Here is a 20415-nt window from a genome sequence, read left to right on the forward strand (position 1 = left end):
TTTGATTCCCTGTCAGGAAGCTGGGGCAGCTGGGTGGTGTGGTGAAAGCAGTGAAGGGAACACCCAAGTCACACCTGGAGTCACGAAAATTCAAATCTGGCCTCAGACACGTCCTAGCTTTTTGGCACAAGGAAAATCACTTCACCTTGTTTGCCTCAGTTTCCTCATCTATAAAATGAGCTGGAGAAGGAAATTGTAAACTACTCCAAGAAAATGCCAAATGGGGTCACAAAGAATCAAACTAAACAACAAAAACACCTCAAGACTGTCTTTTGCTTTTTTTGTATTTCCAGAGCTCGGTTGCAGGGTGCGTGGCACAAAGTGGGTCCTTAGTAAATTTTTACTGAATGACTAAGTCTGGATATTATTATAAGTCAGCACTAGTGTAAAAAGCCAAGAACTAAATAATCCAGAAAACTGCAAACAATAAAAGCTGAAATAAGATTAGATCCGACAAGGAGGAAATCACCATCCAAGTATGTGTGTACAAATAAGCCTTGTAAGAGGAGTCTTCTGGGTTACAGGTTCTAGTGAAAGCGTGATTGAAAGTTGATCCTTAAAATAAAGACAATTCCAAAGGATTCATGATGAAGCATGCTATCTGCCTCCAGAGAAAGAACTAATAGTCTGTATATAGACTGAAGCATGTTCATTTCCCTCCCTCCTTCTTCTTCTCTTCTCTTTTCTCCCTTCCTTCCTCTCCTCCTCTCTTTCCTCCCTTCCTTCCTCTCCTCCTCTCTTTCCTCTCTTCCTTCTTCTCCTTCTTCCTTCCTCTCTTCTTCTCTTTCCTCCCTTTCTTCTTCTCTTCTTCTCTTTCCTCCTCCTTCTTTCTTTTTCTTTTTTTGATTGTTTGAGTCTTCTTGTACAGAATTATTAATATAAAAATGTTTTACCAGATTACACATGTATATACTATATTAGATTGCTGTTTATGGGAAGCATACTTCAAAATATGTCTTTAAAGAACTTTTGAAAAACCTTTTCAAAAAGTTAAAAATTATTTTGACATGTAATTGAGGGAAAATAAAATCTTTTTTAAAAAAAAATAGCTGATCCTTAGAATGCTGTACTGATAGGGAAACTAGATCTTTTTCTTTGAAAGACAAACAAAATTGAAAATATAAGCTACAAAAAGACTGCCAAATGGGATACTTGTATTTGAAAAAGAATATGCCCAAGATGGTAATTAAAAAGCATTGAATATATTTCCAAGTCTGTTTCCTGAGATGTTAAAAAGAGAGCTCACACTCTTGGTATCCAAATGTCTCTTTATGTAGAGTTAGGAATGGACCACACACTATTTTGTTCCCTACAGATTTATCTTTAGGGTTTCCAATTCAAATATCACCTGACGGATACAAAAATATTATTGAAAAAGGCGAGAATACAATTTAACTCTCCAAAGGTGAGGAGATGCTGTTGAAGAATACAATATAGAAATAAAATATGACTTAGTCATAAGATCATAGAGTTAAAGCTGAGAGGGACCCCTCCTCATCGAGTAATTTTGTGGATGGGGAAACTGAAGCCCAAGGAGTCTAAATCACTTTCCACAGGCTACATGGGTAGTAAGTAACAAAGCCAGTATTAAAACTCGGATCCTCTGACTCCACAGTTGTGTATTTTCATTGTACTGTCTCTGCCCTAAAAAACCTCACCAATATGAAGGCATCATCTCCAATGCTAAGAGCCTTTTGTGATCACATATGCCATCTGAGATGACAACTATCGCTATCCCATCTATGTCAGCATGTCTGAGAACTCCAAAAATGTGATTTTGTCCAGTCAATCATACTCCCACATCAATCTCCTTGTAACCAATCTGTGTGTGTATACACGTAGAAAGATTGAGCAAACCTTAATCACTTATTGCATACCAGGTTCTGTGTTAAGCAACTAAAAGCAAGTCAGTCCCTGCCCACAAAGAGCTTACCTCCTAATGGAAGGAGACAGAGAGAAGAGCCGAGAACAGAGGAAAGAGTAGGTTCTTGAGTTTTTACTCAAGTTGGTTAAGAGATGAAGTAAAGAAGTGAGATACAAGTGTGGATCTGGACTATCTCAGACAAAAGTTTTTAGAACCCAAGATGGTTCCAGGTGCATAGTCCATAGGGGAAGAGGTGGAGTTGGTGGCATGATATAACTACTTAGGATGCCACAGATCTTTCTTAACCTGGTATTCCGGAGAAAGAAATGGCAAATCATTGCATTACCTTTGCCAAGAAAATCCCAAATCGGGTCATGAAAGGTCATGGTATCTCATTTGATCCTCATAGTAATTCTAACCTCTGCTGCCTCAGTTTCTTCATCTGTAAAATGGGGATGATAATAGCATCTACCTCCCAGGATAGTTATGAGAAAAAAAATCAGATGTCTTTAAAGAATTTTGGAAACCTTAAAGTACTGTTGTGTTATCATCATCATCATCATCATCACTATATTATTTTACATTTGTGAAAACTGGGGGTCAAAAAGATGAAAAATACTTGTTCAAAGTCACTAATTGACAGAGCTGGAACTCACACCTTTTTCACCACACCCAATTACCACCAAAGCAGTATTGTTGAGGCTTCTTTAAAAAATGTTTTATTTGTGTCTTTCCATAGAAAGAATTTCCCACCTATCTGCCAACTGACTCCTTCCTTGAGACAAAGAAAACAATTGAACTCAAAACATATGATATCAAATCTTTATCTAATGATATTCTGTAGTGACCACAGGAATTGAGGAGTTTTTTAATATAGTATTTTCCCCAATTACATGTGAAAATAATTTTTATCATTTGTAATGGTTTTTTCCTTAAGTTTTGAGTTGTAAATTCTGTTCCTCCCTCCCTTTCCTCCCACATCCCTGGGACAGTAGACAATCTGATAAAGACCATTCATGTACAATCATGTAAAACATAAGAATTGAAGTTTTAAATTAAAAGTGTCATTAATTCTTGGGAGTATGACAGCTCCCATTTTTATAACTCTGTAATATTTCCAAATGTTTTCCTCACACTGGCTCTGGAATACAGGATAGGTAGAATCTGCAGCATTTCACCGACGTCCAGAGATGCCCACCCAGGGGCACCACCCAATAAGGGTGGGAGATGAAAAGTGAGCCCAGTCTCTCTCGTCTTTCCTCCCCTCTGCTGCTTCTAGCTCGATGTGGTCTGTGTGTGAATTAATTGTCCTAAATCCCCTGAAAGCTCTCTCGCATCCTGTTTGTGCTTTTGATACCCTTTCAAGGCAGGGATTTGGCACGAGGAGTTTGTCAAGGCAGAAACCTTCTCAATCCCACTGTGGCTTGCTGGCCTCAAGTGATCGGTTGTACAAGTTCAAAAAATTCTGGGTAAGAGGCCAGCTGCTTGGAGCTGGGGCCAGTTTTGCAGCTGTGAGTGTGTGTGTGTGTGTGTGTGTGTGTGTTTTAAATAGAAACAGGCAGCCTTCTAGGCAGACAGTTTATAGTGATTCAAATAAAAAACTATTTTATAGTCATTCACATCAAAAAAAGATTTATTGGCCTTGACTCGCCCAACTAAGAGTGAAAAGAGGACTGTAAATTACAAAGTGCAAAGAACCCTACCTTTGAAAGCGTGTTCCTAAAATGAGCCACAATTAACACCACTGTTACTCCATTAAGATTAATTGTTACATGGACTTTTTCATTTGATTACATGCAATGCGTGTCTCGTGGAGTTTCCCTTCATGTTCTCAAATTATCAGATTGTTTTTTTTTTTTAAGTTGCTTGAGTGTTGATCGTAAAACATTTTATAAGTTCCTACTTGTGCAAAATGCTGCATTCCTGGAAGATCAGCCATATCTATGCTTTCGTGATTATGGGGCTCTAACGGGCTTGTGATTCCCTTTATATGGGGATTCCCTTCAACTAAAAGATAGCAGCCCATCCTTACCTCCTCCTTATCTTAGGTCCTTATCCATGTGGCTTCTCATAAATCTCCCTCCACTCAATGATCTGGGGACCTTGCTTGGACCCTCCCCATGACACAAGACCACTAGTGAGCCTTCCATCATTCATCCCTCATTCTTATCTCTCTGTGAACTTCCCAGAGTCTTTTTTCTCATGTATTTCTTTACTCTCACCCTAACCCTGTTCCTTTGTTCTATGTCTGTTACAGTCTATTCACATCAGCCATTGGCCCTAATGGCCCCTTTGGGTAATCCTTCATTTTAATTTTTTCAAAAACCAAAATATTCTTTGAGTTACAGTCATCTAACATCCCCAGAAGAATACCAGTATTACAAGATGAGTCTCTACTTAGGAGAAGTTTAAGTCACTAAAGTTCAAATAAAGTTTAGATACTTACTAGCTGTGTAATCCTGGACAAGACATATTATCACTTTCTGCCTCAGTTTCCTCACTTGTAAAATGGGGACAATAATAGCACTTCCTCAGAGTTGTTGTGAAGATTAAATGATTTAAAACTGTAATAATAATCTGAATGATTGTTGACATGAATGAAATTTGACAGATTTGTCAAAGTGACAGATACTAAGGAAGAGAAAGGAACAAACATTTATTAACTGCTAAATGCTTTAAAAAATAATATCTGATCTGATCCTCACAACAACCATAGGGACAAAGCATTATTATGATCCCCATTTGACAAGTAAAGAAACTAAGGTAGAAAAAAGTTGGGGCAGCTAGATGGCTCACGGAATCGAGCCTCAGCACTGAAATCAGAAGGATCTGAGTTCAAAACTAGCCTCAGACATTTAATGCTTCCTAGGAGGATTCATAGAGGTAGTGTGTGTCTGAGGCAGGATTTGAACTTGGGTTTTCCAGACTCCTGTATCCCACTAGTAGAGTAGAAGATTCAACCTCAGCTTGTCTGGCTCTGTTGCTAGCCCTCTTCTGGTTGTGTGCAGGCTCCTTATTTAGAATTTGCCTCCTGTGGATTTCTTCCTTCATAATTGCATACATTTAGGGCTGCAAGAGACCTTAATGATCACTTAATATAACCCTCTCACTTTACAGTAAACTGAGATACAGAGATTAAAGGAGTTTCCTGTTTTCATATAGCTAGAAAGAATCTGAGGGGGCATTTGAAATCTGTTCTTCTTGCCTTTTCATCCAGAGTCCCAGATACTTTGCTACTGTTACTGCTTCTAGATTGTACCTATTCTCAGCGGCATGTGGCTTAGTGTATGTGCTAAAAGTGGATTTTCCTTTTCCCATTTCACTATAAAATCCTTTAAAAAGATGATTGGGAAAACAAAGAATGGAAATAATTTAAGACCTATCTTCCCCTATAGATTTTTGTTTGCTTTTTGTGACAATCTGTTCTTCCTCATAGTAATCTTTGTTGAATTGGCACGTGAATGTTTATTTAAATTTTTATAATTAAAATACTTATTTTAGGACAAATCAATAATCATTGTAATCATTAGACACATTTTATGGAGATTTAAAAACCTGGATAGTGGATCATTGTGCTCAGTTCTACATTTTTCCATATCAACAATTAACAGGTGGCTCATGTAAAGGAGGCTAGCAAACTCTCCTGCTCCCAGAAGTATGTTCTACACTTGCTTAGAATTAGCAAGAACTTATTTAAGCTATCAAAAAGCATATTAACCACTTGAAGTTGAAGAGAACTGGTCTGACCAGGTTGAAACTAGTCAGAACTTTGAGATGGCCCAAATTGGTCAATACCTATTAGAACTGACCAGAACCAACTCAAGTATTATAAATCTGTTGGAACTGGTTATGCACAAGACAAAACCAGTGAAGCAGTCTCGGCTACTAGAACTGATCAAAATTGTTGGTTTGAACCAGTTAGAAACAACCTATTTTAGAATGTGTTTTTCCCCTGAAACATTGTTTTTGTTCCATATTTATTATGACATTTAGTGTGCCTTTACAGGTTTGCCATGTTTACCCCTCAGAAGATTCTTTCTTCATAGATATTGTTGGCAACCTGAGGAAATAGAGCCACATAAAATGATGGTGCGCAATCTGAGTTTCTTATAGCCATGTACTACTAAAAGTACAAGTTTGCCCATAATTCTTTATCATTTGTGCTAGTGTATAAAAATAGATTTTTGCAATTAGCCCTTTTATGTTGCAACTTTCCCCATTGTAATCTCAATATATCGCAGGTCAGCATAAGAAATTAAATGGGAGTTTAGGGGAGTTTTGCAGAAACTACAGATGACTCACCAAGGCCAACAGATGATACAGAAAAAGTTTAGAAACTCAGAAATCATAAAAGATATATAAAGTATAGTACAACATCAACATATTTTATCTTTTAACATTGTAATAATTCAGATGCTTTTTCCACTATGAAGGCCAAAAAACTTTAAACAGATTTTCCAGATGGTGAAGATCTGACCTTTGCAATATGGAAGGGATAACTGTAATTAAAATAAATAATAATGGTTTATCTCAAATTACTGTTAAAATAATTTAGAACAAGTTTTAAAGAAATATAATTATTTACCCTAGTGTTAGTTATGTGCCCGAAACATGGGAACACTTAATAAATTTTGATTATTTGTTTCCTTCCCTGCTAAACTTTTAGCTATTATAAACTCTAATATAAACTCTAAATTAATATAAGTATTATAGACTCTGAGACCAACTTAACATAAATCTCACCTCTAAACTTGTCTTAGGAAAAACTTCCAGGATATAAACACGGGTTTTCCTCTCATCCTTGAGAGCTAGAAAATAAATTGAAAATGAAATCATTACATATTTGCTTTTTGGTTTTTAAAAGCCATCCTTTAATCTTACTTTCGAGTTGACTGCTATTTAACTCATGCTGTCTAACTTCTGAGAGGTGATGGCCTTTGACCCTATTGTTTCCTTGACCAAGGCCTCTCCCCATGACAAAAGCAGAAAGAGGAAAATAAATACCTTATGGCTTGCCTCAGTTCATAAGAAATATGATTAAGCAGAAGTTGGATTGATTTTTCTTCCTTTCCTTAGCCAGCTCATACTGCCCTTTAAAATCCAGTGCTAAGTGGATAGAAAAGGGTTGATTTGAATCAAATATTAGTGATCATCCACAAATCTCTATTAAAAATATTTGATTCTCTCCTTGTATTCCTGCTTCTGAATTTTTTTTTCCTTAAAAAGCTTATGCCTTAGCATTTTCACCCTTTCCATTATAGTTTGCTTGCATTTTTGTTTTTTCTCAGTTTTTTCTTTCTAGATCTGATTTTTTTCTTGTGCAGCAAGATAACTGTATAAATATATATACATACATCGGATTTAACATATATTTTAACATATTTAACATGTATGGGACTGCCAGCTATCTAGGGAGGGGGTGAGGGGAAGGAGGGGAAAAATTGGAACAGAAGGTTTTGCAAGGGTCAGTATTGAAAAATTACCCATGCATATGTTTTATAAATAAAAAGCTATAATAAAATAAATGTTTAAAAAAGCTTATGCTTTTTCCCTTTATAAATATATTCTTTTTTAGAATTTATTATATTTTATTTTCCCCCAATTACATCTTTACACAATTTTTAACTTTTTCTTTAATTTTGAGTTTCAAATTCTCCCTTCCCTCCCTCCTTCCTCCCTGAGATGGGAAGCAATCAGATGTAGGTTATACATATGCAAACATGTAAAACATTTCCATATTAGTATGAACATATTCTTTAAGAAAAATTTATTTGTGCAGAACTCAAATATGCCATGGCTTTGCCACATATATGGGGATGGGTAGATAAAATTTAATCCTGGAGTTTAAAAAGCTATTTTATAAATTTCAGGATATCCTTGGAATGGTGAGACAACTGTGGTCATTTGTTTTCTTATGTTTTTATTTTAGGCTTTTCAAAATTAAAGTGGGAGTGCTGAGCTCACCTTAGAAACATGTTCCTGTTTATCTTCCTCATCATAACTTGTGTCCGAGCACAGTCTGTGACCCAGAATGTTGGTAATGACACATTTGTTTTTTTTTCTTTTTTTCTCTTTAATCTTATTGTTAAAATTAATTGAACCTCAAGAGTTTCTGGTTTGGGATGGGGCTGTTGTCGGTTTCACTTTATCCATTTTTTAACATTAACAGCGTAACTGCCACAGCTTGCAGCTGACCCTTTTCCAGAGTGACGATGAAGGCCATCTTTTGCCTCAGATAAGACTCCGATGGGACCTCTGGGGAAATTTCTATGAAAGTTCACTGTTAGCATTAGGTCATTTTTCTGGCCTATCATGATCAAAAACACTTTTTATCTCTTTGCCTCGAGTTTGTTTTGACTAAAGGCCCAGCAGCTGCCCCATTTAAGCGGGGGGTGTGTTGGATGGAATTGGTTTGATCCTGCTTTCTTCCCTTTCACGATCAATATGTCTCGAACCCCCAAACCCATCCAGGTGCACCTGTGGTCTAAAGCAGAATTCAGGAAACGGCCCCTATTGGGGGCATTTGGCTGTACAAACGGTGATTATTCATTGTCTTTTACCGGTGGCTTTCCTCCATTTCTGATTGTCAAATCTCAAGTCAATTGAATAAAATTTAGAGGGTGTGATAAGTAATCTTGGCAAGGAATTAAACATTTTAGGCAGTATGCTATTCTCAGAATGCTATAAAAAGGAGGGAATGCTACATGAGACACTGATGCTTGGTTTACAGCCATCGGGAGGGAGGGATAGAAGGAGTGAAATGTTTTTCTTTTTTATGAGAGCCCTTAAAACAACCACTTGCTAAAATCATCATCTTGGAGCTGGAAGGGACCTTGGAGAGTCTCCCATAAGTCTTCTACCTTGCCCATTCTGCCTCGTTGTATGCTAAGAAAAACCTGAAAAAGCTTTAAAAAAAAAAAAAAAAACCAAAGTGGCTAGAAAGGGAAGCCAGTTCTTGGTGGCTATTGTAGTTGTGGTTGTGTTACAGCCAACTCTTCGTGACCAGATTTGGGGCTTCCTCGGCAAAGGCACTGAAGTGGTTGCTATTTCCTTCTCCAGCTTATTTTACATCTGAGGAAACTGAGGCAAACAGGGTGAAGTGACTTGTTTGGGGTTACACTGCCAGTGAGTGTCTAAGTTTGGATTTGAACTCGCTTCCTGATTCCAGGTTCTATGCAGGGCCCCACCCACTGTCCTCAGCTTAATGGTGGTTTGTGACTGAGGTGGGGAAATGCTTGTAGAACCTGAATCGTATGCTTGTCTACACGGAGGTGTCCAAACACAGCTCAACACTTCCAGGGTAGCTTTCACCACATTAAAACATAATGGAGGGGAACAGCTAGGTGGTACAGTGGGTAGTGTACCAACCCTGAAGTCAGGAGGACCTGAGTTCAAATCTTACCTCAGACACTTAATACTGCCTGGTGGTGTGACCCTGGGCAAGTCGCTCAAGCCCAATTGTCTCGGGGGGAAAACATAATGGAGAAATATTTCACAAAATACATTAAAATATAACAAAATGCACATAATGTTAATAAAATGTTTTCTAAGGTAATATGCAGGGATCCTTATGTACAGTTTATTGGCTCCTGTTTCCATTCAAGTTTGATGCTTTGTTTCATCAAAGAGATTGAATAGCTTGTCTGTGCTCAAATAACCAGTAAGTGACAAAGGCAGAATTCGAACTCGAATCTCTGCTTATTCCAAGTCCACAGTAGTTTCTTCTAGATCCTGAAGCTTCCTTAGAAAAGGGAAATGAGGTCAGTGACTGTCCTAAGTCCTACCAACACAATTTCAGTCAATTAAGATGTATTTGATAGCCAAGAGACCTCTAGAGGCCATCTGAAACTGATGATAATAACTATCTTTTTAAGGTTTACAAAGCACTTTACAAATATTATCTCATTTGATCCTCACAACTCTGAGAACAAGTTACTGTTACCACAGATGAATACACTGAAACTAGGGAAGTAAGGAAGTTGCCCAGACTCGCACAGCTAGTGTCTGAGGGTGGAGTTTTCTGACTTTTAAGCCCAGTATTCTACTCATTGGGCAAATTAGCTACCTCAAATTTGTATTGTGTTTGAAACTCAAGCGATATTGGTTCTTTTTTTCTGGCTATACTTATGTGTTAAAGCTAAAATGATGCAATGGAAGAAAAAATGGATGAAGCATTAGGAAAGCAGAGTTCAAATCCTGATTCTGCCTTTAATTGTGTCAGGTCTCAATGTGTCGGCCTCAGTTTCCTCATTTATAAAATTAGGGAACTCATGTTGGATTACCTATTCTAGCTATTCTAGGTATTTCTGAAGGATAAATGGATGATTAACATTTACTCATATAAACATTAGCAGCATACAAACATTCATCTTAATATAATATAAGCAAGCTGTAACTTTGTTATGTAAAAAAAAATTATTAAAGATATACCATCCATTGAGAACTTTCAAGTCACTGTCCATCAGTTTGAGAACTCAAAGTTGCTAAGCAACAGACTTGTTCCATTAACCATTCAGATATTATCATATTATTCTGCAATAACTATTTAAATTTGTAGATTTTATTTTTCCATTTACAAAATAAATTTGAGATTCATTTTTAAAAAATTTGAGTTCCAGATTCTCTCCCTTACTCCTCTCTCCCAACCTTGAAAGGCAAGTAATTTGACATAGATTAGACATAAGCAGTCATGCAAAACAGCAATATCTGTTTAAAAGAAGATAGAAAATGAAAGCTTTCATCCCAGACTTTATAATTCATTTTAAAGAAAAAATCCAGCCAGTTTGAAGCTCAGTATCCTTGCCTTCATATTATTAATGAAATCCAAGTTGTTCTGGCCAAGGTAAAAATGATCTGAGAATTTATTTATTTATTTATTTTTGCCTTAATTCATATTTTTTTTTATTTTTTTACTTTATAATAACTTTTTATTGACAGAACCCATGCCAGGGTAAATTTTTTACAACATTATCCCTTGCACTCACTTCTGTTCCAATTTTTCCCCTCCCTCCCTCCCTCCACTCCCTCCCCTTGATGGCAAGCAGTTCTATATATGTTAAATATGTTGCAGTATATCCTAGATACAATATATGTATGCAGAGCCGAACAGTTCTCTTGTTGCACAGGGAGAATTGGATTCAGAAGGTAAAAATAACCTGGGAAGAAAAACAAAAATGCAAATAGTTCACATTCATTTCCCAGTGTTCTTTCTTTGAGTGTAGCTGCTTCTGTCCATCATTGATCAATTGAAACTGAGTTAGATCTCTTTGTCAAAGAAATCCACTTCCATCAGAATACATCCTCATATAGTATTGTTGTTGAAGTATATAATGATCTCCTGGTTCTGCTCATTTCACTTAGCATCAGTTCACGTAAGTCTCTCCAAGCCTCTCTGAAATCATCCTGCTGGTCATTTCTTACAGAACAATAATATTCCATAACATTTATATACCACAATTTGCCCAGCCATTCTCCAATTGATGGGCATTCAATCAATTTCCAGTTTCTAGCCACTACAAACAGGGCTGCCACAAACATTTTGGCACATACAGGTTCCTTTCCCTTTTTTAGTATTTCTTTGGGATATAAGTCCAGAAGTAACACTGCTGGATCAAAGGGTATGCAGTTTGATATTTTTTTGGGCATAATTCCAGATTGTTCTCCAGAATAATTGGATTCATTCACAATTCCACCAACAATGCATCAGTGTCCCAGTTTTCCCACATCCCCTCCAACATTCATCATTATTTTTTCCTGTCACCTTAGCCAATCTGCTGAGAATTTATTTTAAAAAAGAAAAAAATTCACCCAAACCTCATTGCATTTGTGCCTTCTAAGTATTTCCATTTTTATTAATTTATAACCTCCAAATTGACACAATACAAATGAGATGATTAAAAGATTCAATCTATAATTTTAAAAAATTCATGTTATATACAAAGTGGTTTTTTTCCCCCTACAACAACCCCATAAAGGGGAAAAGTTTGGTTTAGACAAGTTAAGTGACTCAAACCTAGTAATCCCATCTTTTTTCTTTTCTTACAACTGGGTCCTCAATGATCATGTTCTCCTTTATAGAAGGAGTACTTAATTAATTTCAAGGCATTTATTTCATTTCCTTGTCAGTGTCTGAAAAGAAAGGAAAGAGAAAAGGGAATTTTTCTCTTCATAAATTTTGATGGTATTACTATAATACCATATTTGGTTGGTTATTGTTGGTTTGCTGGTGGTGATCTGTTGGTTATCCTAGGTCTTTATTATACATTTATTTTTCTACAGGTCCTGAGTTTGCTGATGTTGTGTTCCTGGTGGATAGCTCTGATCACCTAGCAAGTAAGTTCTCTTTTGTGAGAACCTTCATCACCAAGACAATCAACAGTCTGCCCATTGAAGCCAACAAGTTTCGTATTGCCCTCGCCCAGTATAGCGATGATCTACACCAGGAGTTCCTGCTGAGCCCTTTCATGGCCAAGGGCGCCATATTGAATTACCTCAAGAGGAACTTCACCAATATTGGGGGATCTTTGCGAATAGGCAATGCTCTCCAGAAAGTCCACAAGACCTACTTCTCTGGGCCAGTCAGTGGAAGAGACAAGAGCCAGTTTCCCCAGATTCTGGTAGTTCTGGCTTCAGCCCACTCTGAGGATGATGTGACGGGGCCAGCCAAGGCTCTGCAGACAGATGGGGTGAAAATCATCTCACTGGGGATGCAGAATGCTTCAGAAGAAAACCTAAAAGCCATGGCCACATCTAAATTTCATTACAACCTAAGAACAGTGAGAGATGTGGGTACATTTTCCACAAATATGACCAGTATCATTAAAGAGGTGGTAAAATACAAGGAAGCAGATGATGCTGATGTGGAAGGTGAGAACTCCCCTTCCTCTTCTTCCTGTTCCCTCCATAACTCCCTTTTTCCCTTTTCTTCTCCCTTCCTTTCCATTTTCCTTTCCCTTCCTTCTTCCCTTTTTCTCCTTCCCACTCCCTCCCTCTCCTTCTCCTTCTTCTCTATCATCATACTGTAGCTAACATTTACAGAGTATTTTAATAATGTTTGCTAAGCATTGTACATATATTATCTCAGATCCTCCCAGCTTTCTGAGAGGTAGATAATATCACTGCCTTTATGTTACAGATGAAACAATGGAGACCAAGCTATGTTAGGTAATTTGCCCAATGTCACATAGCCAGTAAGTTTCTGAGGTAGGGTTAGAACTCATGCCTTTCTGCCTCTGTGTCAAGAACTCTTAACACTGTATCTCCTGGCTGACACTCCATGGAAGCTGTGAACTCCTAGAGAACAGTGATGGAGTCATAATCAAATGTTCATGAAAGTTCAGGAAAGAACTCTGTATGATCTCTCTGATTTCATAAAAACAAGGCATTGGGTTGGCAGTCATAGTCACCTAACCAAGATGATCTTAAATCAAGCAAATGATAATAGCCCATTAAGAACTCATGATGTGAGGACGGCCTTCCCTCAGCTCCTGACTTTTCTAGGTGGTCTGGATGGTCTGCTTTGTGCTCTTTTAGAAGAAAATTGTTTCTAGATAGTTTGGAAATGACCTTAAAGACTGTCTAGCCCAACTTCCTCCTTTTACAGAGAAGGAAACGGATTTCCAGCTAAGCAAAATTTCTTCTTCCCAATGGACTCTTATGATAAGATAAACATAGTATAGTGAAAAGAGAGTAATGGCTTTGATCTTGGAAGACTCAAGTTCAAATCCTGCTGCTGACATTTGCTAATATTTTGGCCAATCACTTAACTTTTCTGAGTCTCAGTTTCCACCTCAGTTAATGAGGGGGTTGGAACAGATGGATCAGAAAGGTCCCCTCCTAGCTCTCGATCAGTACTGCTGCATCACCTCCCTAATGTTCAGAAATGTGATGAATTCAATGTAGTGATATCTAATTTTAATATAAAGTAAAACATAATTATTGAAGTACTCGGAGAGCTATGATCTTTTTGAAGTCATATTCTTTCCATTGATAACAGATCTTAACTCATCCACACCTACTTATCTGGTATAACTCTTGGCCATATTGTCCATAAATTGGAACAATATGTTGGGTATCTTCCTTGGATTTCTCAACACAGTGAAAATATAATGGAGTATAAGAAATAACCATTGGTTCTTGATTAGTCATCTCTCAATCTTGCCATATAACTAGTTCATCTTATTTTTCTTAGTGGACACCCTTTCTGAGTAAGATGGCAAATGTTACCAGAGAAATCTATGCATTTCAGAAGTATGTATTTATGGATCATCTGCTACTCTGACTACTCTTGAATCCCCCCTCCCACATCATTAGTATGGCTCTAAGAGCTGATTATTTTTCTAAGCACTTTGTAAGTAAGTGCATGAGGGGGGAGGGAAGAAGGGATAAACCTATTGCTCAAAACAAATGTTTCCAAAGGAAATAAAATTCCAGGCATCATTCATTACTTCTTAGTAAATCCATTGGAATGAAAGCAGCCATTGATTATTTCTTGGTGATGCTAATGAGTGCTTTTATGATAACAATCTCTCTAAAAGCCACTAAGCATTCATTAACATTAGATTTCTTTTCCTTCTCTCTTAAAACAAACTTTAATGTTAGGGGTTTAATTCTTGACACGGTTTGCTTGCTCTTCCCTTCCCTCCATCAGCAATGTTTGATATAAAACAAAGACTTAAAAATAAAACTAAGTGATGGTAAGTTTCGATGTGAAATAGTCAATCAAGTGAATAATCTCCTCTCTTTTTTTCCTCCACCTAAGTTTGTCATGGCACTTCTGTGGCTGACGTCGTATTTCTCCTGGACGACTATGTCAATGGCACCAAGGAAAATTTGGAGTATCTTAAAAGTTTCCTAGAAGAGAGCGTGTCCTCCTTTGATGTGAAAGAGAGCTGTATGAGGATTGGCCTAGTGACCTACAGTAATGAGACAAAGGTGATTCATAACCTGGGCACTGGGATCAACAAGTCAGAGATTCTGCAAGAGATAAAGAACCTATCTCCCAGAGCTGGGAGAGCCCGTGCTGGAGCCGCCATCACAAAGCTCAGGAAAGAGGTCTTCAATGTCCACAGAGGCAGCCGGAAGATGCAGGGGGTCCCCCAAATAGCCGTTCTAGTCACTCACAGACCATCAGAAGATAACGTTTCTGTAGCTGCACTTGACCTTCGGCGGGAAGGCGTGACTGTGTTCACTGTGGGCCTGGAAGGTTCAAATTATACCCAGTTAGAGCAAATCTCATCCTACCCTCCAGAAAAGTATATTTCCAAACTGAAAACATTTTCAGACTTGGCAGCCCATAATCAGACATTTCAGAAGAAACTCAGGAATGAAATACAGTACGAGGTATCCGTCCGGTCAGAACGGACAGAACACCTCAAATCTGGTAATTATATTTTCCTCATCCCAATTTAAATCTTTCTATAAGGCTTATTTTCACTCATCTGAGATAAGTAAAAACTACCTGAGGGAAAAGTATAACCAACAGTTGAGGTGGAGGAAGAGAAAGGAAGCAGCAGAAAGAAAGAAGCATTTATTAGGTACCTAATCTGTGCCAGAAATTGTGATGAGATGTTTACAATCATTATGTCATTTGACTCTAGGAGACAGGTGCTCTTATTATCCCTATTTTCCAGATGAGGAAAGTGAGACAGACATTAAATGACTTGTCTAGGAAGTATCTGAGGATGGATTTGAACTTGAGTGGGCTTGATTCCAGATCTAGTTTTCTAATCATTGCATCATCTAGTTATACCAGAATTACATCTTTTTTTAAAAAAAAGCGTAAATGGGTTTTCCAATCTCCAAGAGGATGCAGACTCTTCCAAAATATCTTCCTCCATTATCCCTTCTGACCATCCTTTGCTTTTTTTTCCTCTTTCTCATCTTTCTTCTCTGCCTCTCCAGTTCCTCCTATTTTATCTTGTTACTTCTCTCTTTCCTTTTTTTCTTTCTTTCTACATTCCCATCTGCTAATTAATAAGCTAATTAATAATTAATAAGCTGGTTTATTTGGGAAGAGTGAAGTCAACTTGAAGGGAAGAACCAATATTGTTAGCTTTTTATCCTGTTGTTTTGTTTATTGTATGTGTTTCAGAAGATTGAAAAATAGCTAGTAAATATAGCAGGTATAACAGAAATATTTGGGATAGGTGAGAGAGAGGACAGGAATGGGAAAGCAGTATCTGTATATACACACAGAGGCTCAGCCACAATTTTCACTTGATTCAATATATTAACAAGTTATTCAATATTCATTTGGCCAATGAATATGAATTCAGTCAGTCAGCAAGCCAGAATTAAGTTCCTCCCGAAAGAGGCACTGTCCGAGGTACTGGCAACATAAAAACAAAAGGTGTTTTAGTTCTTGCACTTCAGAAATTGACTTTCTCTAAGGGAAAAACCATCCCAAATATTAGGATATACAAAACAATATCAGGTAACTTTAAAGCAGCTGGAGGGGGATCAGGATAGGGGAATGAATAAGATGACCCTTGAACTGAACTTTGAAGAAAGTTAAGGGTTCTAAGAAGTGTTGGCAATGCCAAGGCCAGTCCTCTTATTCTACACTCTCTCTCTAATACAAGGTATAATGTGAAAGCACAACTAGGAGTAGTACAATGTTAGAATAATTCAGAGAAGGAAGAAAACTTGGGGAGATCACAAACGATTTCATAGAATATATGAAATTTGAAATGGTCCTTGAAGGGTAGATAGTAGTTAGCTGATGGGGAACTGGATAGATGGTGAAGGAGAAAAGTGACTCCAATGGAGAGAAAGATTAGTTCAAGACACAAAGGTAGGAAATGGGAGGGCATTTTTGGCAAGTTTTTCTTTCTTTCTTTCTTTTTTTGGCAAGGTTTTCTTAACTGCTTAATGTATAGAAATAGAGAGTAAGACCAAAAAAGTAGATTGATACCAAGCCATGGAAAATCTTTCATATACTGAATAATGGGCAACCATCAAAGGTAACTGACCAAACAATAAGCGGGTAACATGATCAATATAAGAAGTTAGGAAGACTTTAAATAATAGGCACAAGTTTGCTAGGAAGAAATACTTTATATCCTTAATGAATAGTTTAAAAGGCAGTTAGAAAAATGTGTTGATTTTTGTCTTAACTTTTCTAACTCTTATACTTTTTCTAGTTTGCCTAAGTGGTAAATCATGGCCATGAGATATCCAAGTGGATAATTTGCTTTGACTGGACAGAGAAGTCTGAGGAATTCATTTTTAAACTTTGATATTCCGTATTTCCTCAAAGCCTCCAAAAATGTCATTTTCCATTTTTCTGCATTAGAAAAGTTCATCTATTTCTCCTTCCTGCCATATCTTTCCTTTTCCTTTTTTTTTTTTTTTTTGCATTTGCATTAGTTACAGTTGACTTATATCCCATTTCAGGTTGTGTGGAAACTGAAGAAGCGGACATTTATTTACTCATTGATGGCTCGGGAAGTATCCACCCAACAGACTTCCAGGAAATGAAAACATTTTTGTCAGAAGTGATAGGAATGCTCAGCATAGCACCCCATAAAGTCAGAGTTGGAGCCGTTCAGTATTCCGACACATGGCAACTGGAATTTAAGATCAACCAATACTCAAACAAAAATGACTTGAGGAAGGCTATTGACAACATCTGGCAGAGGGGAGGCAACACCAACACAGGCGCAGCCCTGGATTTTACTCTTGGGCTTCTCCAAGAAGCAAAGCGTCAGCGAGGAAACAAGGTACCATGTCATCTGATTGTCTTGACAGATGGGTTGTCAGATGATCCCGTTAAGGAGCCTTCCAAGAAACTGCAGGATGAGCACATCAATGTGTTTGCCATTGGTGTCAAGGAGGCAAATCGAACTCAGTTGCTAGAAATTGCTGGGTCAGAAAAGAGAGTTTACTATGTATATAACTTTGATTCTTTGAAAGACATAAAAAATGAAGTTGTTCAAGGAATCTGTTCTGAAGAAGGTAAGAGAAACTTTATTTTTCCTGGAAATATTTTACATTGATATTTTTTTGGGGGGAGGTGTAGGGCAGAATTTGTATTTATGTACATTTTAATGCATTTATTTAGTGGTAACAGGAATTTTCAATCTCTGTAGATAGATATTTTCCCAGGAACAAATTAAATTTTAAAAGCAAGCATTGTTCAGATTCATGTCTGAAGAATAGAAAGTCTGTTTTGATCTGGCACATGTGGGAAAACTTCCCCATGTTGACTTGATTCCTACCTGTCTTGGTAGATGGAACTCTGCAGAAGCAGCATTTTGAAAGAATGCCAAATATCGAGGCATTTGTTATAACTAATTCTCCGATACATTTTTATTGGACCATAGAGCTAGAATTGGAACAGACCATGGGAACCCTTTTTCTGTTGTCATTGATTGTCATTCATTCTCAAAGACGATTAATGGTATAATGAACACGAATTTTACAAAGAAGAAATCCAAGGCTTATGGAGCTTTGAATGACATGTCCAATGTACACAATATTTATCAAAGGTGAAATTTGAATCAGGACCTTTGACTTTAAAGCCAAGACCCATCCTCAGAGATATATTACTTAATAATAGCAATACTGTATCATCATATATTAAGAGAAACTACTTTTAAAACGTTTCCACAGCATGTCTTCCGTGTTTTTTTGTTTATTTGTTTGTTTTTTTGCTTGATAGTTGACTAATAATTAGGCACACAAATTCTAAACTTGAGGTCTTTGGGGGTATGCATTTTTATTTTTAAACTTTGCCACCTTGAATGAAGATCCTTATTTTTGTCTCATGCAGCTTGTAAAGATATGAGATCCGATATCATGTTTCTCGTGGATAGTTCTGGGAGTATAGGAACTGAAAATTTCGCTAAAATGAAGACATTTATGAAAAATCTGGTGAGCAAGTCTCAGATTGGAGCAGACAAAGTACAAATTGGCGTCGTCCAGTTCAGCGATGTGAACAAGGAAGAATTTCAGCTCGATAGATATAGGACCCAACATGAAATTGCTGATGCGATAGATAGAATGCCTCTCCTAGACCAGACAACCATGACGGGAAGTGCTCTGACCTTTGTCTCTGACTATTTCCATACCTCCAAAGGGGCACGTCCCAATGTCAAAAAGTTTCTCATCCTCATCACAGATGGAGAGGCTCAGGACCTGGTCAAGGACCCAGCTCTGGCTCTTCGGCAAAATGGAATAATTATCTACTCTGTGGGAGTGTACGGATCAAATCAAACCCAGCTAGTGGAAATCAGTGGGAGGCGTGATATGGTTTTTTATGTGGAGAATTTTGACATTCTAAAGCGCATAGAAGATCAACTCATTTTTGGCATATGTAGCCCCCCAGAAGGTAAGCAATTTTCAGCAGTTCCTTGAGCCAATCTCTTCCTAGGAATCACATCTCATGTAGCACATTTGAACATCATTTCCTATATTCTGCCCAGATGCTAACAGTAATGGCAGCTAATATCGATGTGATAAATTTTGCCAAGAACATCTTTAGCTCATTGGATTCTCATGACAATCCTATGAGCTAGGGACTGCAAGAATTATCATCCTTATTTATATATGAGTAAACCGAGGCCAAGAATGACTGCATCTTTTCCATGGTGAAGTTGATTAACAAGCATTCATTAAGTGACTACTGAATGCCAAACACTATGCAAGATTCTGGAAATGTCAAGACAAAATAGTTATCCTTTAGTAGTTTACATTTGCTTGAAGGAACAATATGCACATATATAAATAAAACTGCTGGGTGGAGAGAAGTACTAGGAAGCTGAGGAAAGTCAGTAAAGTCCTTATGAAGGGAGTGATTCTTAAGCTGAGTTCTGAAGGTACCTACAAAGTCTAAGAGCAGAAGGTAAGAGAGACTGCTGTCCAGATATGGGAGTGGGGGGGGGAGACATGGCAGCCTGGCAAAGGTGAGAGATGAGAGATGGAATGTGGAATGCTGTGTATGAGGGACAGCAGATAGGCCAGTCTGACTGGACATTACAGTACATGAAATAGAATAAGGCATTAATAAGCCAAAGATAAAATTTTGAACCCAGGTCTTTCCCAACACTGAGTCCAGGATTTTTTTTCTACCAAATCTTTTTATCTAGATATAATAATGCTCGAAGTGAGGGAACCACTTATTCTCTGGACCTCAGAAATAATTTTTTTGTTTTTATTTGAATAATGTTTATGTCCATGGGAAATGTAGCCCATTGTTAAAAAGGCCAGTAATTTCTAAACTGCCTAAGCCCTTTTCAGTTGCTGGGTCTTTTGGTTGTTTTTTGGGGAGATGCAAGATAGGGAATCTCAACCTATGATTTCATAGTGAGGAAACTCCCTAGACCATTATAGATGATCCTCTTCATTCCATTTGACAATACTGTGAATTTATCTGTGATGCTGAGAGATTAGATGACTTTCTCAGTCTCACAGCCAGTAAGTGTTACAGGCAAAAGTGAATACATGTCTTTTTGCCTCTAAAGTCAGTAGGTCTCTGTCCATGTCACCTTATTGCCTCTATTTAGTTGTCAGTTATTTCTAATTGGGATGTGCAAACCTATATGTCATAA

General features: G+C 37.5%; 1 protein-coding gene across 1 annotated transcript in view; it reads left to right on the plus strand.

Moving 5' to 3' along the window:
- The window catches only part of COL6A6 (collagen type VI alpha 6 chain), a 128137-nt gene that overhangs the window by 16925 nt on the left and 90797 nt on the right, over nt 1-20415 (plus strand). The window contains exons 3-6 of the mRNA XM_051962343.1: nt 12143-12730; nt 14625-15245; nt 17261-17821; nt 18639-19196. Of these exons, the coding sequence (XP_051818303.1) occupies nt 12143-12730; nt 14625-15245; nt 17261-17821; nt 18639-19196 (2328 nt within the window). The remainder of the gene's footprint in view (nt 1-12142; nt 12731-14624; nt 15246-17260; nt 17822-18638; nt 19197-20415) is intronic.

This window comes from Antechinus flavipes, chromosome 5 (genome assembly GCF_016432865.1).
Source record: "Antechinus flavipes isolate AdamAnt ecotype Samford, QLD, Australia chromosome 5, AdamAnt_v2, whole genome shotgun sequence".
In the NCBI taxonomy this organism is placed as follows: domain Eukaryota; kingdom Metazoa; phylum Chordata; class Mammalia; order Dasyuromorphia; family Dasyuridae; genus Antechinus; species Antechinus flavipes.